Source organism: Agelaius phoeniceus, chromosome 19 (genome assembly GCF_051311805.1).
Source record: "Agelaius phoeniceus isolate bAgePho1 chromosome 19, bAgePho1.hap1, whole genome shotgun sequence".
NCBI lineage: Eukaryota > Metazoa > Chordata > Aves > Passeriformes > Icteridae > Agelaius > Agelaius phoeniceus.
In genome coordinates this window covers 1479378-1497020 of record NC_135283.1, presented here as the reverse complement: position 1 = coordinate 1497020, position 17643 = coordinate 1479378, and the positions used below count along the sequence as shown (strand labels likewise).

Sequence of the window (17643 nt, the reverse complement as noted above, 5' to 3'; positions counted from 1 at the left end):
CTGTTTGATTTTCCAGCATCAGCCTCATTCCATGGCTATGACAATGGGAAGATGCCACCAGCTCACATCCCAGGCAGCAGACACAGAACTCAATGTCACAACTCACTTTAAAAGTTTCTGGACCAATCACACAAAGCAAAAGCACATTGACAGTAGTTCCATCCAATCACCATAAGCACAGGTACCTTTGGTTAAACAATGCTTGCTTACTTTGAATACAATATTTACTTGTAAGCCTTAAAACACAACACACAGAGCTCCATTATTAAGCTTCAACCTTCCCAATATCTTGCTAGTTAAACTTTTCTGCAGCTTAGGGAGTTATTCTAGACAAGCATTAATACACAGACCATTGTTCTATTTGTCCTTGCTTTTCTACTTTTTAAATAATTTTTCTGCTGCCCAATCTCATGGCTGCTGCTGAGCTCCAATCACAGTTCTACTGTATCTGAGGCTGCCTTTTGCAGCTTTCCCAAACCCCTCTGATTTTGTAGATTCCCACAAAGTATAATATTTGATTGAAGCCCATATTTCCCTCAAGCTGTCATCTAACAAAAAATTCTTCTTCTTCACCTTAAAAGCAACAGTGTGTGCGCTCATTTTGTGTCCTATAGTGACAGAGTCTCATGCTCTGCTGACTGAGCTGGCTGGGCAGACATGGATTCTTACACCCAGGGGTGTGTGGTCACCATCTGTGGCTTTTGCTGTGCCCCAAGGTACGACAGGAGCAGGCTGTCCCTGAAGGAGGTCAGCAATGTGCAGTACGTGTCCTGCATGAACCCCACTGCAGGGAGCTTCACCATCAACCCCCGCCTCCAGGTAAAGCCCTTGCTCCATGGGTGGGGTTTTCAGGCTCAAGGCTTCAGGAGAACCTGTGGCAAATCCTGCTGTCGTTCAATCAGTGGAAACAGCATGAAGTGACTAATTCCTGATGGAATTTTTCTCCCTTCTTTGTGTTTCCTCTTGTTTTACTGCCCAGTGGGAGGAAGAAGTCACAAGTTCCCAGGCAGCTGGACACACACTCTCAGGAAAAATTCTGGTTCAGACAGGCAGATTTTACCTTCCTCTAGCTGATACTTACTGCTGGACCAGAGTTCTTGAAAGTCTTTTGGTGGTCAGGCACTGGAACTTGCAGCCCAGGGAAGTGGTGGAGTCACCAATTCTGGATGTGTTCAAAAATGAACTCCAAAATGGCACTCCACAGTATATTTTGAGATTTGTTCAAAGGTTGGACTTGATCTCAGAGGTCTTTCTAACCTTAACTATTCTGTGTTCTCTTCCTCTGCAAGTTCCTCATCAACAAAGGGTCTTGTGGGAGGTGGCACCTTCTGGGGCTGCTCCTACCAGAGACAGGCCTGGGCTTCACCAGGGGTCTGTGGGGCCTTCAGACCTCTCAGCTCTTCAGTGGACTGAGCTTCCCTTGTGAAATGCCACTGAGAATCCCTTGTTCAGCCACAGAAGGTGTCTCCTTCTGACACAGCAGAAGGGGTCTCGTGCCAGCTGTCCTCTGCTGGGAATTTGGGTGGGGACATAGTTCTGGTGGACTTCAAGTCATGGGATCATAGAGCATCCCAGCTTGGAAGGGACCTCAAAGGATCACCTGGGCCAACCTTTCCTGGGAAATGGAGCCCAGATGAGATTGTTCAGTGCTGTGCCCAACCACAGACAGGGCTCTGACCTGGGAGGTGGTTTCCCTCTCTCTGACCTTTCCACCTCTCACTTTCTCTTCCTCAGCGTCACTTCTGTGTCTTCGCTCTCTCCAACCCTGACCAGGACTCCTTGTCCAGGATCTACAGCACCATCTTAGTGCAGCACCTGGCCAGTGGGAACTTCTCAGAGGCCGTGCAAAAATCAGCCCAGCAGCTCCTTGCCCTGGCCCTGGGGCTGCACCGGAAGGTGGCTGCCACGTTCCTGCCAACAGCTGTCAAGTTCCACTATGTTTTCAACCTCAGAGACCTCTCCAATATCTTCCAAGTAAGTGCAGCTCTTGTCCTGTGCCATTTGGAGTTTGTGCCCGTGTCACAGGCAGCTGAGGTCCCTCTGGCCCTTGGTGAGCCAAACACAGTGTCCCACTCAGCAATGGCACAGCATGGGTGTCCCCTGTGCTCAGGGGGTGACCTGGGGCCAATCCCTGATCCCTGGTTGGTTTTCAATGGATTCCAGAGCCATCACCCATGGCTATTTACTTTCCAGCCTCCTCTGTGGCCAGTGGGGAGGGATGCAGAGCTCCAGAAGGAGGTGTAGGTTTTGAGGGGTTTGAATTGTCCTCTGGCTGGGAAAAGGACAAACTGGAGAGAGCTTTGGGCTCCTACCACAGCCCTTTGAGCAGTGGCTGTTGTCAGGGTGCTGGAGCTGGGCTTGGTGATCCCCACCCCATAGTGTGGGTGTCGGGGTCCATGGCACCACCCCACCACACTGGGAAGCTCCTTGTGCATGGGGCAGGGGCTGGGTGCTCTGGGGGCTGCAGGTCCTGAGGAGAGCACAGCAGTGGCTGCTTCAGCTGCTCTGCCAGAGCCAGGGCAGCTTGGTGGCTGTGCCAGCATGTCCTCTCAGGGGCTCAGCGTTGAGCATGCAGGATGGCAGTTAAAGAGTGAGAAATCAATCCAAACCAGCTTTGATTTTACCACTGAAACTGAATTACCAGCCGCTGCACCAAAGTGAAGTTGTTCAGCTCCAGAAATGTTGTCTTCCATCCTGGGTGAGATTTTGTTTTCCTGTTTTCCCCAGCAGTCTCGTGCTTTGGAGCAGCTGGTGTTACTGCTCAAAGAGCCTTTCAGGCTTTCAGGCTGATTAATAAAATTTGATAAATTCCTCAGCAGCCACACCGAGGGTCAGCACCGTAGCCTGTTCCAAACCCCCAGCTGGTCATTTGTCACTGTCCTTGTTAACATCTGCTTCACCGAGTGGGCACGTGGAAGTTCAGAGCCTTGTGCCTGCCATCAGACAGGAGCTGGAGCAGAGACAGACAGGGAAATCTGGGACCTTGAACAAGTGAATAACTCCACTGAGGCAGGAAGGAGTCAGGGCTGTCACTGTGCTCAGCTGAGCAGCAGCAGCTCGGATGTGAGATGTGGGTCTGGGGAAATTCTGCCTTCCAGTTAATCTGGGCTTTGGGAGCTGCAGGGAGAGAACATTTCAGAGAGAAGCATCTCAGTGGGAGGCTTCAAACTGTGCCAGGGTTGGGGGGGTAACAGAAAACATCCTGCCAGATCCAAGCTCTGGGCCAGAGGGTCACGGGAATGCTCCTCATTTTCCTATCAAGGGCTTCCCCATCCTCTTTCTTTCTTTGTTTCTGTTAAATGTTGGCTCCACCTCCATCCCAGATGCAGTGACCCACAGCCACGTGTCCCTTTTGCTTTTGGGTTGTGGGGGTCTTTAGATTCAGTCCCTTTAAGAGAAGATGAGTGACTTTTAATTTTAATCAGTTTAGGATCTGATGTGTTTTTCCTTCCTCTCTTTGAATTGTCAGCTTTTCTCACCAATTTTTTTTCTTTCTGGAATAAATAAAATAATTTGACAGCTGTAATGACAGATGTGAAACCCAAACAATCTGAGCCATGGACCAGTGAGCTGAGAGGGCCTGCTTTACATTGCTTTCAATGCACTTAATATTTAATGTATAAATAATTAGATGTTAGGAATAAAAGCTGTCTGTTTAATTCATACCATTGAAAACCCTGTGTGCTGTTAATAGCCTTAGTATAGGCGACACCTCTTTGAAATATAATTCTTTTATGCATTTTAATAGAGTTCATGGTAAACATACTGTGCTAAGCAGACAGCAACTGATATTTCCTGCAGGCAGAATGCACCTAATTAGAATTAATTGATTAAAAGAAAAAATAGCCACCAGTAACATTTCCAAACCCTTTTTTCCCCTTCTCGACAAAGCACCCCTGGCATGGGGTTGGGATGGGAGAACCACGTGTCTGGGCTGGTGCTTGGCTCTGCAGGCACCAAATGCTGAGAGCAGGACCCCAGCCCAGCCAGGGGAGGCTGGTGGGGGATTAAAAGGGGTGTAATGAGTGTAAACCTTCAAAATAAGGTGAGGAACATTCCCAGAGCTGTGGGCAGCAGGCTGAGGGAGGTGATTCTACCCCTCTGTGCTGCTTTGTCAGACCTCATCCAGCTCAGGGGTCCCCAGCACCAGGGAACCTTCCAGGAAGGACCTGGAGCTGCTGGAGGGAGCCCAGAGGGACACCAGGATGATCAGAGGGATGGGGCAGCTCTGCTGGGAGGAAAGGCTGAGAGAATTGGGGTTGTTCAGCCTGAGGATTGATCTGAAGTGATCTGACTGTGGCCTGAAGGGGCTCTGAGAGAACTGGAAGGGGCCTTTGGACAAGGGATGGGGTGACAGACAAGGGGGAATGACTTCCTACTGACAAAGGTAGGTTTAGATGGGAGCTTGGGAAGAAATCCTTGGCTGTAAAGGGTGGTGAAGCCCTGGCAGAGATTACCCAGAGCAGCTGTGGCTGCCCCTGGATCCTGGCAGTGCCCAAGGCCAGGTTGGACAGGGCTGGGAGCACCTGGGACAGTGGGAGGTGTCCCTGCCATGGCTGGGGTGGGATGGGATGATCCTGAAGGTCCCTTCCAACTCAAACCCCTCTGGGTTGAGAAGCAGCTTTGGGAGTTTTGGACTCACAAAGGACACGTTCCCTGGCTGTTGGGTGTGGGCTTGCTGAGGTGCAGGGGGCTGTGAGGGGCACTCAGCCTGGTGGGTGCTGGGGTGGAGTCCCTCAAGGCCAAGCCTGGGTTTCCTGGCTGTCTCTGCTCCCCACAGGGCCTGCTGTTCTCTACCCCTGAATGCCTGAAGCAGCCCCAGGACCTGGTGAAGCTCTACCTGCACGAGTCAAGCCGGGTGTACCGGGATAGGATGGTTGAGGAAGTGGATTGGGACACTTTTGATAAAATCCAGCGGGAGATGGTGAAGAAATGCTACGACGTAAGTGTGGAGATCTGATGAGCTCTAATGATGATGAGAAAGGAACAGAATGGGTTTATTGGAAGGGAAATCAGTACTGGGGATTTTCCTTTCCCTCTCTTTCACTCCTGAGCCTGTTTCCCCTTTTCCAAACCAGATGCAACCATGTGGACATAAAAAGGCTGGAACACCGTGGTTCCCTTGGACGGTGGCTCAGAGCTGCAGTGGGTTTTCCTGCATTTGTTCTCTATTTTCTTCTCTTTTACAGGATATTGAGGACACTTTAGAGCAGGCCAAACACATGAATATTTACTGCCATTTTGCCAAAGGCCTTGGGGAACCAGGCTATAGGCCAGTTCCAAGCTGGGAGGAGCTGAACCAGATCCTCGTGGAAGCCTTGGACAGCTACAACGAAGTCAACGCTGCCATGGACCTGGTACTGTTTGAGGATGCCATGAGCCACATGTAAGGGCTTTTCTGCCTTTATTTCCCCATCATTTGCCTGTGCAAATGGTTTTGTGGGGTTTCCTGGAGGATGTAGGAGTATGGATCCATGGGCTGAGGCTAATAATTTGTCGTTCTACAGGGCCAAGTGCCAGGTCCTGCTCTCTGCCTGAATATTTCTCAAATGTGACAACATTCAGGTGCTTTTTTTTGTCTTCCCTTGCCAGCTATGACAGAACTGGTTGTACTGGGCTTTCCCCAGATGCTGACTGCTGGTTTAGAGCCACATTTACACAGACCCTTAGTGGGATTTCCCTCTGTATAAAGTAAGATTATGTGCATTCAGCCTACTGCTTTTAAAGGATAGAGGCATTTAAACTGCTTTGATCCTTTGGAAAACCTGCTTGCATGGAGATGCCTGGAGGTGCAGATGGATTCCAGCTGGAAATTGGACATGTGGGACTATATGAAATTAAGCCTCCTGCTGATAATTATGAAGCTGTTTACATGCTTTGGGGGCACCTCCAGCTCTCACACACAGCCTGGGGGAATCCCAGCAGGGACAGAATCACTTCTGGGTGCTGGGATGCCAGGCTGACCTTAGGTGGCTTCAGGAGATGGAGCTGCCCTGGCAATCAGAGCTTGAATTTGTACAGAAACCTGGTCCTAGGAGGTGCAGTTTTGGCACTTTAAGTGGGAAGGAAGCCCACCCTGACCTACTGCAGCCAGGCAGGGTGGGTGGTTTTAATTCTCACTGGACCTGGCAGCCTGTTAAAAATATATCTGTATATATACAGGAATAGCATTTACATATGTATATAAATATATATGTGTGTGTATGTATGTATGTATATGTATACTTATATACAAATATATATAAGTATATATACACACAAGAATATATATCTGTATATATATACACATATATGTATATACATAAACATATATATACATATATGTATATATGTCTAAATATTAATATTAACATTAATATTAAAATCTAAATATATATCTATATATAGAGAGATATAGGTATATAGATATATATGTATATCTATCTATCTGTCTCTATATATAATATAATATAAACACACATACAATTTTGTCTGTTCCAAGGGTTCCAAACCTGTGCTCAACCTGAGCACTCCCTCCTCCATCCATGGGGCCCATGGAATCTGCTGTCCATGAGTGTTTCTGCTTGCATTGCCTGCAGAATGGTGTCAGGAATATTGACCCTGTGCTGCTCTTGCACTTCACATAAATCAGGATTTGCAACTGGAATTTGCAAAACATGGCTCTGCCCCTCCAGTTCATACTGAGAATAATGAGGAAAGCAAGATTTGAGCATCCAGCAGCACTTGACAATTTCACTGGAGCTGAGTGAATCTCATTCACTGCATTTGGAAATTGCATTTGGCTGAAATACACAACTTCTTCCATCTCAGGCAGCTCCTGAATGTCAGCTTGAATTTGCTGAAGATTTTCAGTTAGGAGAAAAAAAAAGAAGGAAAAAAGACATTTGATGACTTAATATGTGTAGGGCCATGGGGGGGACCTGTCAGCCACCTCACCCAGGGCTGTGTCACAGCACGGAGCCCTGGGGAGCACATCAAGGCAGGGACACAGGCAGAGCTGGCCTGGGTAATTCAGAGCAGGAATGCTAAAGCTCTCCTCATAGTCTGGATTGCTTTTATGGGAAAAAAATTCACAGCATTTATTAAATTATAAAAAATTCTGTCAGAGTCTGTGCGTAGATTATGGAATACTGGAGGTGTAATAAAGCAGGATAGTGTTTCTCACAGTTTCAAGTGAAAAATAATTAGATTAATCCAGGAAAATAGTGAAGGGAGCTAATAAAGGAATGGGGTTTGTGTTTCAGACCCTGGAGAGGGAGGGTTCCACAGGTGGGATCCTCTGGACCCCCCTCACCTTATGGGGAATATGTGGGAGTGTAGCATTTGCTTAAAGAGAACAAAAGGGAGGCAGACAGAGTTCACCACAGGACTCTCAGGTGAGCAGACCTGGGAAATAACAGCAAGTTCATTGTAAGAGTGATAAAATCTCACTCTTATGTAGTGGTTGTGTGGACAAAAGGAACAGAGGTTGTTTTGCAGGAAGGTTTGTGCCATTCCAGCCAGGTGTGAATGTTCTGTAATGCTCAGCAGGGCTCACCTGTGCACAAATCCCAAAGCCTTGAGAAGAGAGAGGGGTTTTTCTGGGGAGGGGGTCAGAGCCTTGAATTTTGCTCTCAGTTTTTGCACGTCAATTTAACATCCTTTTCCCCTTGCACTCCCTGCAAAGACACCCAGGCCTTTGTTTAAACATTGTTCTGTCCAGCAGGACTTGGCAGGTGGGGAAAAAAATAGGCACATTTTGAATTGCCACCAAACTCTGGGGGTTTTTTTTTGGACAGGTCTCATCAGAGATGAGCATTGATTGCTGCCACATCTCTGAGACTGCCATTCTTCACCCCGCTCAGAACACAATTTCCTAGTGAATAAAATATGTATTGAAGAGCAGTGGGCAGAGAAATGGGAGAGCCGTGTTGCTAATGAGAGGTTTTTGCATGGCTCGGTGCAGCTGCCGCATCAGCCGCGTCCTGGAGGCGCCGCGGGGGAACGCGCTCCTGGTCGGCGTGGGAGGCACGGGCAAGCAGAGCCTGACCCGCCTGGCTGCCTTCCTCAGCTCCCTGGAGGTCTTCCAGATCACCCTGAGGAAAGGCTACGGCGTCCCTGACCTCAAGGTGGGGGATTTGAAATGGAGGGGAGGGAAAAAAAGAGCAGAGCTTGCCCTGAAGGGTTGTCGTGTGTTGGGAAAGAGAATGGGGGAGGATGATCGTGTGCCCAGGTGTGCCCAGGTGGGAAAGAGGTCAGGGTCACCTGGGATGACAGCAGGGTCAGTAGAGTGCCCATCCCCTGTGCTGGCACTGCTGGGACACCTCCAGAGCTGGGGACAGCTCTGGGACACAGAACAGGAAGGACATTGAGGGGCTAGAGTGTGTCCAGGGAAGGAATGGAGCCCCAGGAGAGGCTGAGGGAGCTGGGAAGGGGCTCAGCCTGGAGAAAAGGAGGCTCAGGAGGGCCCTTGTGGCTCTGCACAGCTCCTGAGAGGAGGGGACAGCCAGGGGGGGTCAGGCTGTGCTCCAGGGAACAGGGACAGGAGCAGAGGGAACAGCCTCAGGCTGGGCCAGGGCAGCTCAGGGTGGATAGCAGGGAATATTTCTTCACTGAAAGCGCTGTCCAGCCCTGGCACAGCTGCCCAGGGAGGTGGTGAAATGCACACCCCTGGAGGGATTTAAAAGCCATATGGATGTGGCACTTGGGGACATGGGATAGTGGTGGCCTTGGGCACTCAGGGGGAACATTGGATATGATGTCCTTAGAGGGCTCTTCTGACCTAAATAAGATACTGAAACACCCCAGACACGACATGCTGCTGTGGAGAGGAGCAAATGCCTTGCTGGAGTGTGTGTGCCCAGGGCTGCAGCCACACCTGGGCTCTCCTGGCAGGGCCCTGAGAACATCCCAGCCCAGCCCCAAGCCTCAGCCCTCAGCTGTGCTGATGTTCTCAGCCACTGGGCCGGCTCTCAATGATCCCGTTCCTGTGCCTGGCCCATGCTTTACAGCATGCAAGCCCTCCTGGTGTCTCCCCTGCAGGCAGACCTGGCAAACCTGTACCTGAAGGCTGGGCTGAAGAGCGTGGGCTCCGTGTTCCTGCTGAGCGACGCACAGGTGGTGGACGAGCAGTTCCTGGTGCTGGTCAACGACTTCTTGGCATCAGGTGCAGCCCTTGTGTTACAGGAGCCTCCTCCAGCCAGGTCTCATCAGCTCTTGGAGGTCTATAACACACCCAAGATAGCTCAGATACCCTTGGAGGCATAAAAATCAGCACCATGGCTTCTGTTGCGGTGTTGGAAACAAAGAGGTTTAATAAAAGGCAAAATAACAAACATAGAAAAACTGAGCCAGGTGCAGGAGGTCCTTGCTCCTGGTAAAACACCTCAAAAATGCAATTAGTTTCTTTGTTCACTTCTTTTTCTAGTAAATTGCCCAGGCAGGACTTTTTGGCTTCTGTCCAATTGGCCATCCTTATGTTTGAGGTGAAGGCCCTGGCACAGGGTGCCCAGAGCACCTGTGGCTGCCTCTGTATCCCTGGAAATGTCCAGGGCCAGGTTGGATGGGGCTTGGAGCAACCTGAGATAGTGGCAAGTGTCTTAATTACTTGTTTCACTTGTTGTCATTATGGAGAACAAAATATACCTTTAATTCTCTTTGATGAATGAGCAGATTTCTGATTAGTGTTTTCAGTGCTCATATTGAAAGTGTCTGGCTCAATAATGATGATTTTAATCAAATCAGAAACCAGAAAGGAAGTGAATATGTGATATATTAAGGAAACACTAAGAAAAAAATGTGGTTGGTTGCATTTTAGGCAAACAGCTGCTTAACTATTAACTTATAGAAGCTTTTTACAAGATTTGTAACTTGTAAAATGTTTGGATGGTCTGGGAGTTATTTGGCCACTGCTGGAAAGGGCCCTGAACAGCTGCAAAAATTTTACGTGTAATTAATGCACTTGCAAAACTACAATGATTTTATAATACATATGGCATATTAGGGATTTGAATATTTCTTTTTTAATCTAATTAGACTGCAGAGCTAAAAAAAAAAATTGATTTTCTGTACTTTGACTCTATTCTATCTTCCTTTCCCTTGTGTTTTATAAGGAAGTTTGCTTTCACAGATGTTTATTTTTCAGCAGCATGATCTTGTGTGCCCCTTTGCTGCTTCTGGGGCTCAGGGGGAGCTGGTGCAGGGGTTTTACCTGAGGAGGGGACATCCCTGAGCCCCTGAAGAGGGGGACAGCAGCTTCCCTTTGCTCTGAGACTGCAACAACATCCACACGTGTAAACCCAAACGTGCCCTCCTGTCCTAGGGGAAATCCCGGATCTCTTCCCTGATGATGAAGTGGAAAACATCATCAGCAGTGTGAGGAATGAAGTCAGGGGCCGGGGGCTGGTGGATTCCAGGGAGAATTGCTGGAGGTTTTTCATTGAGCGAGTCCGACGGCAGCTGAAGGTGAGATGGAGCACGAGGGGTTGGTGCTGAATGATTTTTTTGTCTTTTTCCTTTTATAGATTCTCTGTGCTCTTCCCACACATATTTGTAGCCTGTTATTGTATTAGTAGCTAGTTCCAGTACTTTTCCCTAGCCAGAAAGACAAAATTCTGAGCTCCAAGCCCCAGGGGGCACAAGGCCTCCCTCCTATCTTGGTTTTTCTGCAAACCAAGGCCAAAAACCAGCTCTTCAAGACATATTTTCATAACAAAGTTTAGTTTCCATCTGTGGTCCGTTTGCATATTGGAGTTAATTGTTCAATTCCAGCTTTAGGTTATGAAGTCCCATCCTTCTTTTCTCTCTTCAGTCCATGTTGTTTGTGCTCTTGGGCCTGAGATTTGGGTCATTTGTCCTTGGTCCCCAGCTAGAGCAGGAATTGTTTTGCCTCCTACTGTGGGAATCCAGGATTCCTGAGCAACTGACCAATATGATCAAGCAGAGGCTCTTTATTGTTTACATTACACACATGTTTATGGATTCTACAAAATACTAAGCACACACTTCTTGATTGGTGCCTTTGTCTTTTCACTCGTTTTCTGCCTGCATTTCTCGGAGTATGTGATTGGTTACATTCCAGGCCTTTCGCAGTCCTCTTATTTAGTTCTTGTGGTCTTGGTATTCAGTTTCTCAGCCTCTTCTTTCTTAATTTAGCACAATTTATGTTCCAATAGCCTTGATGAATTCCTGAGGCTTTGATAACAAACTTAAAAGCAAGGCTGGCTGGTGCACACTATGGCCTAACCCTTGCAAACACATTGCAACAGCCTGCCTGCTCTGTGAAGAGAGCTCACCAACACTGCATAGGAAGCTCAGAACTACACTAAAGCAGCACAGAATCTGAAACTGAAGGCACCAAAGGGGTCATGGAGCCCGAGGTGGGCTGTGATTTGTGGAAAAAAAACCAACTAACTCTACAACTTGTAAAAGTTATAAAGCTGGTATGTTTATTACAGCACTGGACACATGTGGGGATCGTCCTTCTTAAAGGACATGTGCACCTTTGGGAATTCTGAACTTTTTAAAATCTCTTTCACTCATAGATATGCATAGAGTTTTATAATATGTTTATGCGTATTTATTTTACTAGTTTTTACTAGTAAAATATTTTACTAGTAAAATATTAGTAGCTAGTTCCAGTACTTTACTAGTAAAATATTAGTAGCTAGTTCCAGTACTTTACTAGTAAAATATTTTACTAGTAAAAACTAGTAAAATAAATATGCAAAAACTTATTATAAAACTCTATGCATATATACAAGTATGCATATATTTATTAGTTTTTAAATATACTTTAAAAACGAATATACTAGTTTTTACTAGTTTTGTGTTACACTTGTAGCTAGTTTTTTTATTAGAAAGTACAGAAAAAACCCTTTAGTCATTTTGTTTGTTTCTTGTAGTTTATGTTTCAAAGTTTGAGAGGCCTCTTTTATCTCTTTTTACATTCTTTTCTCTCGGTTAAAGTAGCCTTGTGAGTATAAGTTTTTTGTGAGAACAGGTAGCTTTGAGCACAGACTAAGCAACACATCTCATCTACGTAAGCAAGCTACAGACTTAATAATTTAAACCAGCACATTTTACCTACATCTGCAACAGATGGAAATGTATTAAACTTTCACTCCGTTTCAGCAGCAGAGCAGGTGCTGCTCTCCCTGCCCTGTTCCTCAGTGTCCTCTCCTGCTCCTCAGGTCGCTCTGTGCCTGTCCCCCGTGGGCCCCAAGCTGCGCCTCCGCAGCCGCCGCTTCCCGGCGCTGGCCAGCGGCACCACCATGGATTGCTTCCAGCCCTGGCCCCGCCAGGCCCTGGAGTCCGTCAGCCTCCGCTTCCTGCGGGACATGGACACCCTGCAGGTGAGCACCAGCACAGATCCTCTGCGGGGACACTGGGGACAGCGCTGGCCACAGCCAGGGTGGGGTATTTTCAGGGTCTGCCATGGCAGGAAGGAAAGGTGAATCTGACTCCATGTTCTTAGAAGGCTAATTTATTATGATATGATATTATGTTATATTATGTTATGTTATACTACGTTATATTATATTATACTACGTTATTTAATGTTATACTACACTATGTTATGTTATACTACACTGTGTTATGTTATACTACACTATGTTATGTTATACTACACTATGTTATGTTATACTACACTGTGTTATGTTATACTACACTATGTTACATTATACTATATTATACTATAACCATATTATACTAAAACTACACTAAAGAATAGAGAAAGGATACTTAACAGAAGGCTTAACAAGATACCAATGAAAAACCTGTGACTCTCTCCAAGAGAGTCCCGACACAGCCTGACCGTGATTGTTTATCCAACATGTGAATTGTTTTTAGTTAATGACCAAGCTCCAAATCACATTCCAAAGCAGCAGAACACAGGAGAAGCAAATCAGATAATTACTGTTTTCATTTTTCTCTGAGGCTTCTCAGCTTCCCAGGAGAAGAAATCCTGGCAAAGGGATTTTTCAGAAAATATGACAATGACACCAGAGGTGGCCCCATGTCACTCGTGCTGTGTCAGGGAGGGTTGGGTTGGCCTCCAACACATCCAGGTGGCTGTCCAGAGAGGCGTCACTGGTGGCACTGAAGTGCTTTAAACTCAACCAAACCATCACTGAGGCGCACTCCACATTTCTTTGGAGAAGACCATGGGCAGAGCCATGGGCACCATGCTCTTGTGTCACTGGGAAATGCTGAGGATGTCTTACTGGGAGCTGAGGATGTCTTACTGGGAGATGCTGAGGAGTCACTGGAAGCAATGATGTCTTACTGGGAGCTGCTGAGGGGTCATTGGGAGCTGCTGAGGGGTCACTGGGAGCTGCTGAGGTGTCACTGGGAGCTGATGGCACTGCCAGGGAAAGGACAACTCTGCCAGCACAAGGGCAGCCCCAAACCTGCCCAGAAAATAACCTGCTGCTCTCCCCACTTGTGTCTGAGCCTCTGGAAATCTCAAGGGCAAAAATAGGTCAAGTTCTCAGTGATGACAATCTGCTACTAGAATAGAGATTCTTTTCTGTTTATTTAGCTTTTCCAGGCAGGATTTAGGAAGAATAAAGCCTACAATGTTTCTTTTTAGGAGTGTGCACTTTTCCCATTTGTACAGGAGAAAAGCCCAAAATTATACTTAAAATAGCTGTTATTTTGTAGAGAAATTGCTTGGAATAAGATAATGTGTGAGATAAAAAGATATAAAAAAGGGGTATAAAGTACATGAGCAACAAAGTTATTTTAGAGATAACACTGAAAAGGGATCAGCTGAGGTGTTACCCCCTGGATTGTGCTGCAGCAGAATCAAAAGTTACCAAATTCCTTTCTATTCAGCACACACCTGTGTTTATATATAGTTTTCTGTTTGAAACACTTTCTCCTCATCTTCCCACCTTCCCTTTAGGATTCAGTCAAGGATTCAATAAGCAAATTCATGGCCCACGTCCACATCAGTGTCAACGAGGTGTCCCGGCTGTACCTCAGCAACGAGCGCCGCTACAACTACACCACCCCCAAGTCCTTCCTGGAGCAAATCAAACTCTACCAGAGCCTGCTGCTGAGCAAGGACAAGGAGTTAAAGGCAAAAATGGAGCGCCTGGAGAACGGCCTGGAGAAGCTCAAGAGCACTTCTGCACAGGTAAGGACTCCTTGGGGTTGGTTTTCCTTGTTTTTCTTGTCTGGTTCGAGGGAGAGCTTTACAGGGAAGAAATTTGGGGTGGATCTTGGCTCTAGCCTGGCTTGAGCTGGGTTTCTGGAGGAGCAGAAGTGATGCTCTGCACTGGAAAGGAGAATGGAGAGGTGTGTGCTCAGTCACTGCTGTTTGGGAGGTAACTGAAAGATTTCGGTAAGTAAAATGAGATTGGGACCAGCTAGCTCTGCCATCCTCTTTTAATGGTTAAATTTCAGCTGTGGTGACAAAACAGCTTAGAAAATACAGGACAGTCAGTGATTTTTGGAGTTGCATCCAGGAAATCTACAATAACCTCAGCAAGACTCTTTCAAACTAAACAGTGCATGCTGTTAAAACGAGGCTGATGTTCATTTTTCCTTCCATTTTGCTATCCATCTTTAAGGAAAGCTAACACATGTCTGAAATGCACATCAGCCATCCCAAAATGCCCCAGCTCAAGACTCTCACTGGCACTCTCCTCTGGTAGTGACTAGAAGTTGTTCTGGGTGTTTCCCAACCCTCTCTGCAGTGACACCTACATCTGTTGCTACACTCCCATTTTGCTCTCCATTTCATATTCTATTAACCCTCACAAATGTTTGCTCACCAAGCTTCTCCAGTGGCAAATGAGGCTGTCCTGGAGCTGCTCTGGAGGAATGCAGGGGGGTTGATGAGGAGGAAGGACTGGCAGGTCCATTCCCTTCCACACATCAGCTCTGGGGCGTGCTGGGGGCATCTGTCACACTCAGGGGACAGAGCCTGCCTGGAGGTGATGGATGGGCTGGGCTGGTGCTCTCAGTGCTGATGTCTCCATCTCTCTTCAAACACTGAGCAGGACATGGCAGGGGTGGGCACTGCCATGTCCCCTGTGCAGGTTTTAGCATCTCCTTTGGAGGGAGGGGGTAGCAGAGAGCACTGGTGGCACCCACCAGAGCCACAAGGCTGTGCCCTCACTGCCCAGCACACACCTCACCTTGTCACCAAAACTACAGAGAAAACAAAACCCTCCAGCAACACTCTTAGGGTTAGAGAATTGAGGCATTATTATGGTCTGGCCAGGATGTGCAACAGAAATAATTTCATTCACACATAACCTGGGTGTGCAGAGAAAATCATTCCATGGCACATGAATCTTACCTGTTTTTTCACAAACATTATGCAGTCAGAACTCATAGAGATTCATTGGTTCAGTGTTAATTGATATCAAGTCATGGAGTTCTTAATCTTTGGTTTCCTGTTGGTTCCAGATCTCTTCCCCTCTGATGCTAATTAGGTTCTCATTACCTCTGATGCTGATTGGGTTCTCATTCTTATTTCTCTTTTCCCAGACCAGGTGTCTCAGACCACGACAGGGGTGATGTTTGGAGCTATTGGTTGTTATTTTTTTTGTATCTTCTGTGCTATTCCCAGTCTGTTAAGTTGTTAAATTCATCAGGCCTTGCCTGGTGGAACAATGCCCTGGAAAGAAACAGAAATTCCCTTCCCTGGGGACAAAGGCAAACAAACCTGACTAAAATTATAAATTTTAAACTTGGTATATTTTCCAGCTACATCACCTCACCCATGCAGGCAATAGCTCTGATGGACCTGTGGGGTGCTGCTGTTTTTTCAGGACTCCCCAGTCATGGATAAGGTGGATTAGGTTTATTTTTTTTTTGGAGAAGCTAATATGAAATGAATTTTTGTGAACAAGTCCCTGGGTCTGTTGTGACACATGGGAACCCTTCTGTATCCTTCAGGCTTCTCTTCAGTGGGTGCTGTGTGGGCAGGGTTCTCTGCTGAGCCCCAAAGCAGTGGTGGGGGACTTGGAGGCAATGGGAAGGATGGGAAAATCAAATCCCAAGAAGGATGGAAGAGCACAGTGTTGGTGTCTGGTTGCAGTGAGGCTGGGCTGGGAGGTGCCTCCTTGAGCAGGTAATTAAGATGCAGAGCAGTGAGGACAAACATGTCAAATTCAAGTCTAAAATTAGTACTGGGGGCCTAAAATTAAACACCTAAATTACCAGATGTGCGCAATAGTCGAAACTGCTGTTGATTTGAAAGCAGAGTGTGGATATTTATCAGTATTGGAAACCATACCAGCATGTCCAATCTTGAACATGGGTTTAAAAGGCTGAACTTTACATTCACCCATGGAAATACTTGATCTTGGGCCTGAGGAAGTGGAGAGTCCTCTGTCACTCAGGTGTGTCACCTGCAGGTTGTGTTGGGCGTGATGTGCTGAGGGAATTTTCAAAGTAAAGGTGGAGGATTTTGATCCCTGGGTACCACCTGGCTGTGCTGCAGCTCTGGGGACTGGTGCTCATCCCTGGCATTCTCCAGGGCCCAGTTAAGGGTGAGCTTTGAGCATTTCTCTAGGCTCAGAGTGGCCTCAGCACGAGGGGCTGCTGTAACAGGAGCTGCGGGTATTTTTTACTTTGCTGTTCCCATTTCAAAATAACCTCTCTGCCTCCTTTCACTGCGGTCCCCTCTACCTCTACCCCTTTCTTTTTTTTCCTTCCTGTGGAGATTTGGACACCTGGATGCTGCTGGCCAGCTTTGCTCCTCCAGGAATATTTTACAGCCACCTCTCCCTGCGGCCAGTGCATCCTCAGCTCTCAGGGAAGCTGAAGCCTCCTTCCCGTTAGGAGATAATGGATTGGGAAGATGTGTGGGATGAGTCACTTGTTTTTCAGAGTGCTGTGTGCCACCCAGAGGTCAGCACCCATTGCTGAGTAATTCTGAGGATGGCTGTGGTTAATATTGCATCACTGCATTCCAGATTCCAGCCTGCCTGCCGCTATCAATTAATCGCTGACCTTTTGATGTGTTTTGTGTTCTTGAAACAAGGCAGGGACAATCAGATAAAATGAGTCTTCTGGGAGCCTGCCCTCCAGGTTTTCTTCTCTTCAATAATTTTTCTCATGCTGTTCTGGTGGTAGGCAAGGGCTTCTCCCTTCCTTTCCCTGATGAAGTCACAGCACATTACCCTTGAATTTCTCATTTGCTTTGCTCTTTGCCTTTCCACCTCACATTACTAATTGCTTATCAGATTGTGCTGCACTCAGGAAGCTGCTCACAGGTTTCTCATGGAATCACAGAATCACAGAATGCTTTGGGTTGGAAGGGATCTTAAAGATCATCCTTTTCCACCCCTGCCATGGCAGGGACACCTTCCACTGTCCCAGGGACACCTCCCACTGTCCCAGGCTGCTCCAGGCCCTCTCCAGCCTGGCCTTGGGCACTGCCAGGGATCCAGGGGCAGCCCCAGCTGCTCTGGGCACCTGTGCCAGGGCCTGCCACCCTCCCAGGGAAGGATTTCTTCCTGATAGCCAACCTAACCGTGCCCTCCTTCAATATGAAGCAATTCCCAATTGTCCTGTCACTTCAGGCCCTTGCAAACACTCCTTCTCGAGTGTTCTTCCTTTTTTAAAATCCTGACAAAGTCATTTCCCCTTCCATTGTGCTTGGCAGGGCATTGTGTGTTCCCCGGGGCTGAGCTTACACCT

The 17643-nt window shown here is 47.3% G+C and overlaps 1 protein-coding gene across 2 annotated transcripts in view; it reads left to right on the top strand.

Moving 5' to 3' along the window:
* DNAH9 (dynein axonemal heavy chain 9) overlaps nucleotides 1-17643 on the top strand; it is a 161040-nt gene that overhangs the window by 60469 nt on the left and 82928 nt on the right. For both annotated transcript variants that reach the window (XR_013184717.1, XM_077188209.1), the window contains 9 exons: nucleotides 717-819; nucleotides 1735-1974; nucleotides 4781-4942; nucleotides 5190-5386; nucleotides 7946-8108; nucleotides 9022-9145; nucleotides 10301-10443; nucleotides 12171-12332; nucleotides 13889-14122. Coding sequence is in view for 1 of the 2 variants with exons in the window: in XM_077188209.1 (XP_077044324.1) it covers nucleotides 717-819; nucleotides 1735-1974; nucleotides 4781-4942; nucleotides 5190-5386; nucleotides 7946-8108; nucleotides 9022-9145; nucleotides 10301-10443; nucleotides 12171-12332; nucleotides 13889-14122 (1528 nt within the window). In the remaining variant the exon portion in view is untranslated. The remainder of the gene's footprint in view (nucleotides 1-716; nucleotides 820-1734; nucleotides 1975-4780; nucleotides 4943-5189; nucleotides 5387-7945; nucleotides 8109-9021; nucleotides 9146-10300; nucleotides 10444-12170; nucleotides 12333-13888; nucleotides 14123-17643) is intronic.